Raw genomic sequence first — 7130 nt, 5'->3', positions numbered from 1 at the left:
TTAAACCCCAGAATTTTAAAGGTATTTCAGTGCCAACTGGGATTTTCAAAAGCACCCTGGCACCTACATAAGAAGCTGTGGGGTGGCTGACACCTGTAGTCTGTGCTCTGACCTTCTGAAACAATCTAGTAGCCAAGATTCTAGTGCACTGGTGACAATAATGGGCATTGTCTGCAGTCTGCCCCTCCTCTTTCCTCAGTCATGCTCAGCTGCTGCATCATTCACAGGCTTCACGTGACTTCCCGCTTTCAGGTCACACACATGCCCCCACCCTTCCAGCAGCCCAAACGCCTACCTCATTCACCCAATCTCTCACACTTGCACGGAGTTTTCCGTTATATAGTTTTCTCCTTTAAAGGGTGCTGTTCTACCAGCCAATCCACTGCTGGCCTCCACGTGGACCTCCTGGTGCAGGGCATAACAGGTTAGGTTTGGTTCTGGCGCACCTACATTTTAGACCCCACACTGGAGAGATACATGTGCCCAAACCTACTTTGCAAATGCCACTTAGCCTCATGGCTATTTTAATGGCAAAGGCTATGAATAAAACTAAGGGCAAAGAAGGAAATTTAGCCACATTATGCCATGAAATGCCAACAGCACTTAGGTCTAGATCCACAAAAAGTGCTGAGGAGTTGTGACACTGAGCATCATAAAGCCTAACTTGTAGGCACCTAGAACACCATTGGTACAATATTGCAATCCACAAAGCCTGAGTTAGGCACCCAAGCTCCCTATACAATAAACGGGGAGAGACAGGCATCTAGGAATGGGATCCACAAAGCCAGCATGCTAAGCAGGGAGCCGCCTACACTAGCCAATGGGAAATGCTGATGGCAGGGTATTTACTCAGACCTGCCATGAGACGGGTGGGCCTTAGTACACATCCCTGTCATTGGCATCTCCCAGTGGCTAGCTTTGACCACTCCCAGGCTAACATGCTGGCTTTTGTAGATTGCATTCTAAGGCACCTCTCTCCCCTCATTCATTGTCTAGAGAGCTTAGGCACCTAACTCAGGAATTGTGGATCACATTGCAGTGGTGTTTCTGTGATTTTCTAGGCACTTAAAAGTTAGACGCTGTGATGGTGAGTATCACACTGCATAAATTCCTTTTGTGGATCCAGGCCTTATAGTATCCCCAAGAACAAGCCAGAACTTTTGAATTTAAAGTTAAGAGTAGTCAAAACACTAGAAAGCACACTATTTGGAATAATCACCGATTGGCAAGGAAATGAACTAAATGATATAGTAGTGCAAGAAAGATATTTTAATCTCTATCATCTGATAGAGACAATAAAACATGATTTTCCCCCAAACATTCCCTGTAAAATATGTCATTCATCTTGATACAATAACCATTATACCTGATTTTTAACTCGCATGAATATAAATGTTGAATAGCATTTAATGTCTCTTTTCTAAAATGCAATGGTCTTCAGTCCAATCTTTTTGCCTGAACAACATGAAACAAAGAAGCCAGACTACATTGCACTTAAAGTGCAGGACTGCTAGCAAGTGCCATCCCCAAGGGAGTGGGGAAAGGACAGTTATCAGTCACACTTTATGGGTTACTGGATGCTTCCCTCTCTTCTTCAGGTATTGAAAAGGTTGTTTCTGTGACAGGCATTTTTGACATCCTACACTTTTCTTCGCTGGCTGACATTCGTACTGTACCTTGAGTCAAATTTCTTAAGCAACGTGGTTTCAATTAGCCTTCCTTGTTCTTACCTCAGTTCACGTCTCCTCCTTTGGGAGCAGAAAACCTTATCTAAAAAGGTTCATGCATTTCTCTGAAGCACCATCATTTTCTAACGAGACCCTCACCTCCTTATGTTCTCATGCTGTGTCCAGTTTTGGCTGTCCAGGTTACCATATGCTGGCTTCTTTTTAAATAGGAACAGCTCTGCTATCAGCCAGTCTTGACGGACTGTTACGTAGCCTACCAAGCCACACAAAATGAGACCTATGTGCAGAGCCACCCCTTCCAAAGTTTGTCTTCAGACGCTCATTTTGTAGATGTCAGAGGGCTACAGCGAGTGAGAATAACTCTAGCCTGGTTTTCAGGAGACCCACACGACCAGTGGGAGACTCAGGTGTAACCGATTGGCAATTTCCTTGGGAGACCTCATTGGATTAAGTTTAAGTGTCTTTGGGGTCTTAAAGAGTGGTTTATGTATTGTTGTGGGCTGTAATTGTATGTTACCTCTCGAGGGGGGAGCTGTGACATATGTGATTCCTGGAGGTTCAAAGGACTATATTGAACAATGCACCAGACAAGCTTGGGCTCTTGGAACAAAAAGTGTTATATGTTTTTCCTGGGAAATATATAGGGGGAGAGGAATACAAATTCCACACTTCTGATTATACAAAAGCCCAACCTTTAAAGCTACAGTCTGAAGAGGGCCATTGTCTGCTGCTCACCTGTCACACGCAGCCAAGATCAAAGGCCCAAGCTCATGGTGGGTCTGAATCTGAGACAGTTATGAACTTGTAACCATAAGGAAAATCCAGTTGCTGGTTATGAAAGGTGCAGGGTTGCAGCTGGAATTGGTATGATCTCTGGTAAGCTTTTTAGCATGGGTATAGGTTCTCTCTTTAATGCTTTTATCCTAAGAATAAATGTGCTTGCTTAGAAGGAGCTGTGTGATGACTTATAACTGCTGGTAATACACTGTTCATAACTTCTGGAAAGAAAGAAAGCCATCTACGCTGGTCTTTTAGATGGTATGGCTTGCTGGGGACATGACAGTGCAGGCAGGGAACTCTGCAACCTGGAGAAAATACAGGCGGGGGGAGAAAGATGTGTACTTATGCATAAGAGAGGTGACAATGGAGGAGCCAGGAGCCTAGAGTAGGTACCCTCAAGGGACCACAGAGGGATAATACGGCTGCAGTTGCCCCCAACTGTGACACCAGGGTCCAGGCCCTCTGCTCCAATGATTAAGTATTTATCCATAGAGGAACAAGTTCAATTAGACAGATTGAGGGAGCCCCACATCTGGGTGGCCCATAGCTCACTGGTTAGAGCAGACGTCTGAGAAGTAGAGCACCCCTGTTAAATCCTGTCTCCCCTATTGCAAGGGAGTGCTTTAATCACTGCACAAAGAGTTAAACATTTGGAAGCAGCAGCACCTCCTCTGGCCACCGACCGTCTTAGGCCCTTTCGGCAAATTAGGCAGCCATACATCCTTCTTCCCCGTTTATGGATTGCCTAGAGTGAGGGAGCAGCATATATGCCCAGGGGCATAAACCTAAGTACTGAGTAAGCTGAGGAGCCTATGGGGTTCGGAAGGAATTTTGTGGAGTGTAGTGGAGCCTATAATTGCTCATAGGGGCCTAAATCCAGATTTAAGCACTTAAATACCTTTCTGAAGCTACCTCAAAGACCAAATAATGCACAGGTGACGATCATTAAAATTACCAGGGCAGTCCTTCTCCACCCCTTACAGCACAGGAGAGAAATCCACACCTACTGTATCATTACTATAGGGAAACCCGAGTCAAGGTTTCCCTAAACTGCCTAGAGCTTTTGAGTGACCAAATCTGAGACACTATAAAAAGGCCCCCACTTACCAGAAAGCGCTGAGCACCCACCCTCTGAAAATCAGGCCCATTCAAATTAGTCTCACCTCATTCACACGCAATCATTAGTTTAAAATCTTGGCCCCAAGTTTCCTTCAATTAAGAAGTAGCGGGACAGCAACTTCCTTCTCAAGTGTCAGATCACAGTTCCTCCATCCGCCAATTTTAGAAAACCAGTTTCATGGAGTTCTCTATGCACTAAGTATTTATTTCAAAGACATTAAAAACAAAAAAACAAAAACAACCCCCAAGAGGGAGTCCTTCGGAGGTTCAATATTTACAAGCAGTGAAGACATACAGTCGATATATAAATATATGGATTACAACCAAGAATCCAAGGTGCATGAAGTGCTAGTGTTGTGGAGAAAGCCACCCTTAGAACCAGCACACTTTCAGCCGGTTAGCAGTTACTAGAATTCCTGTGACTGGCCATCTTTCAGTCCTTGCTTAGGCACCTTTGTGGTCTTGGGAACAAGAGCAGGAAGGATGTTGGGCATAACTCCTCCTTCAGCAATGGTCACACCTGCAAACAGCTTGTTCAGCTCTTCGTCGTTCCGCACGGCCAGCTGGATGTGTCGTGGCCCAATCCTGCCTTTCTTGTTTTCACGGGCAGCATTTCCTGACAGTTCCAATATCTCAGCCGTCAGATATTCCAGCACAGCCGCCAGGTAGACTGGAGCACCAGCACCTATTCTCTCAGCATAGTTTCCTCTTTTGAGAAGTCGGTGGACACGACCCACCGGGAATTGCAGGCCAGCCTTTGCTGACTTTGTTTTTCTTGGTAGAAGTGTAGGTTTTGCAGCCACCACATTTTTCTTTCCATGTCCAGACATCCTAACATCAATCTAGTGTAGAAAAGGAGGTGAGGGGCAAGTAAGAGTGACCATTAGCCAGAGGCTGGTCTACACTAGAAACTTAGGTTGGCTTAACTGTGCTGCTCAGGGGTGTGAAAAATCCACACCCCTGAGTGGCATAGTTATGCCTCCTGAAGTCCCCATATAGACAACCCTAGGTTTATGGAAGAATTCTTTCATTGACTAAGCTCCTGCCTCTTGGGGATGTGGATTATCTACGCCAACAGGAGAACCCCTGGGCAAGGGTAGATTATGGTTTTGTGGGGCCTCAGGCCAGAGCAGTGGGAGCCCCTTCCCACCCCTTCTGCTTGCAGGATAAGTCCCCACACCATGACCCCACTCCTCAGCAGGAGAGGGGCAAGCCCCCATGCCCCAATCCCACTCCCCGGCAGGAGTGCTGGGTGGGCAGAGAAGGTCAGGGTGCCCATTTTTCTAGGGGCCCCATTAGCTAATGTGCCACTGGGCATAGGAAGGGTCTACAGTTAAGCATTATAGTGGCATTGCTGTAGCATTTTAAGTGTAGACAAGCCCCAGGATGTCATTATAGTATCCAAGTGTTTCTTAAGCTATAAAGAAGCAGGCGCAATAATATGGTGGCAAGATTACATTCACCTTCCCACCTTTATTTGTTCTCTTTAGGAGGAAAGTCCTGATTTTAAGAGGCCAACTTATTAGCTGTAGTTTATCAAGTGAAATGCCTCACTCTCTCTTCTGAAGAAGGAGCCTGTTTGAGTCAGGCAGCTGGTTAGAAGTCCGGTGAAGGAAAAACCGCAGCCCATCAAGAGTCTCCAGTAAATTCAGATGTCAGGTAGAAAAAGCAATGAAATTTTTTCCTGCTGTCCAGAGAGAGAAGTGTTGTCAAGGCTCAGGGTCTTCGACCCAAGATATCTGCTTCTGAAAGAACAGGCGAGGCCCCTTTCTAAGAGGAACGGTCAAATTGGTCAAGAGGTAGAATACATAACATTAAGGCTTTACACATTCAGGATTCTTACAGCTTTGAGAAGCTCTGCATGAAGACTGTATTAAGAGCCTCTCCTACAACACTGGGGACCCCAGGCAGGAAAACTAAGCAGTTTTACCAAATCTGCCCCAAAACACACAAACTGGTAAGCAACTGCAAGACAGAAGGATTTTAGAATTTTCTTATGTTGTAGAAGCCCCTTGAAGTGAATTTTGCGATCTTGGAATAAGGGGACTTCAATACAGTTTGAAGCTTTTTTTAAAAAAAAGCCATTAAGTTAATAGTAACTGCTACTGTTCACCATATGCACCTTATTATTAGGTAGCTAGAGAGCGGTAGCTAGGTTTCAGTACAGTTATTTCCAGGATTTGGTAGGGAAGGGAGCCACTATGATTATTAGAGAATCAAGATGTGGGAGTAGTGAAAGTTTTCTATTTACAGTTGGTGATAGTTGAGTAGGGTACCAGATACAAAGCAAGAGGAGTTTAGGTAGAGGGTTCAGAAGTTGAACAGCAATGTCTTCAGGAGATAAGACCTTACCTCATATCATGATTACAGAGAAGCTAAACTAGTGACTTACACAGAATAGAAACAGTAACAGCAACTGAAGTTATTCCATTTAGAAACCTGCCTTGCACTACATGTCAAATACAGCTACTTAAGGTCTACTTAAACTAAAATTCATAATCATTACAGAAGACACTTCCCCCCCCCTAAAATAAGGTATACTTTCCCTTGTGAGAAACAAACACACTTTTACCTTAACTAAATCCTTTACTTATTCTCCTGTCTAGGAACACTACTTTCTGAATCTAACAGATTCCTCTTCTTGTAGAAACTACTCTTTAAACCCTTCAGTAATAGCCACTCATTAGCAGTGTCTACTCCAGATTGTTTGAGCCCCACCTGGATTATTGATGATTCAGTTACACACGCACACACCCCAAAAAGATTAACTTGATTGTAGGGAGAAGAGAAAAAAGCATAAACACCTGTGAGGTTGAGGATGTTTCTCTATTAGTTGATGAGTTAGGTAAGCCTTGATCCACAAAGCCTTAGTTAGGTGCCTAGGCAATGAATGGGGAGAGATAGGTGCCTCAGAATGCAGTCCACAGAAGCCAGCACACTAGTAGGTGGGGAGCCACCTACACTAAGCAATGGGAGCTATTGATGGGTGTGTTAAGCCCTACCCCTCTCACAGAGATAGGTGCCTCCTTGTAGCCTGGATTTAGACACCTATCTCTGCTGGCGATCCACAACAGGAACCCCTCTCCTGTAGTCAGTGGCTAAGCCATTTCTTGTGAGAATGAGCTAGGGAAGTCCTTAATTCAACTCAAAACAATCTTATAACTTTTAGCCCATGAGCCTTTGACAGGGGAGATTTTGGTTCAATTCCACCCCCCTACCCTGAAGAGGGCAGAAGGATTTGAACAGGAAGAGGCTACTTCCTGGGAACGGTGCTCTAATGACTGAGCTGTGTGACATTCTGATGCAGGGCTCCCCCAGTCTCTGCTGTTGCAGCTGTTCCACTCTGCATAAATATTAAAGAGTGTCTGGAGCTTCAGCACTGCATTCTGGGGCCCTCTGCCTCCAGGAGGTGCCCTAGGCAACAGGCTATGGCAGTGTTATTTTTTCCTCACTCCCTCTCCTCCAATGACTATTTAAATATGTATACACAGTGGGACAGTTCCACCAGAAGATATTGAGGGCTTCCCCCACCAATCAGAATAT

At 45.0% G+C, this 7130-nt stretch overlaps 1 protein-coding gene across 1 annotated transcript; it reads right to left on the bottom strand.

Annotated features, from left to right (window-relative positions):
* Nucleotides 1-3994: 3994 nt before the first annotated feature.
* Nucleotides 3995-4417, bottom strand: LOC311517947 (histone H2A-like; the record flags this gene model as incomplete). Its single annotated transcript, XM_084623274.1, has 1 exon — nt 3995-4417. The coding sequence occupies one exon, from the start codon at nt 4415-4417 to the stop codon at nt 3995-3997; it is 423 nt and encodes a 140-aa protein (XP_084479400.1).
* Nucleotides 4418-7130: the final 2713 nt, after the last annotated feature.

Source organism: Lepidochelys olivacea (genome assembly GCF_965140295.1).
Source record: "Lepidochelys olivacea isolate rLepOli2 genome assembly, chromosome: 1".
In the NCBI taxonomy this organism is placed as follows: Eukaryota; Metazoa; Chordata; order Testudines; family Cheloniidae; genus Lepidochelys; species Lepidochelys olivacea.
The sequence above is the reverse complement of the archived record's forward strand: the minus strand, read 5'-3'. Positions and strand labels throughout refer to the sequence as shown.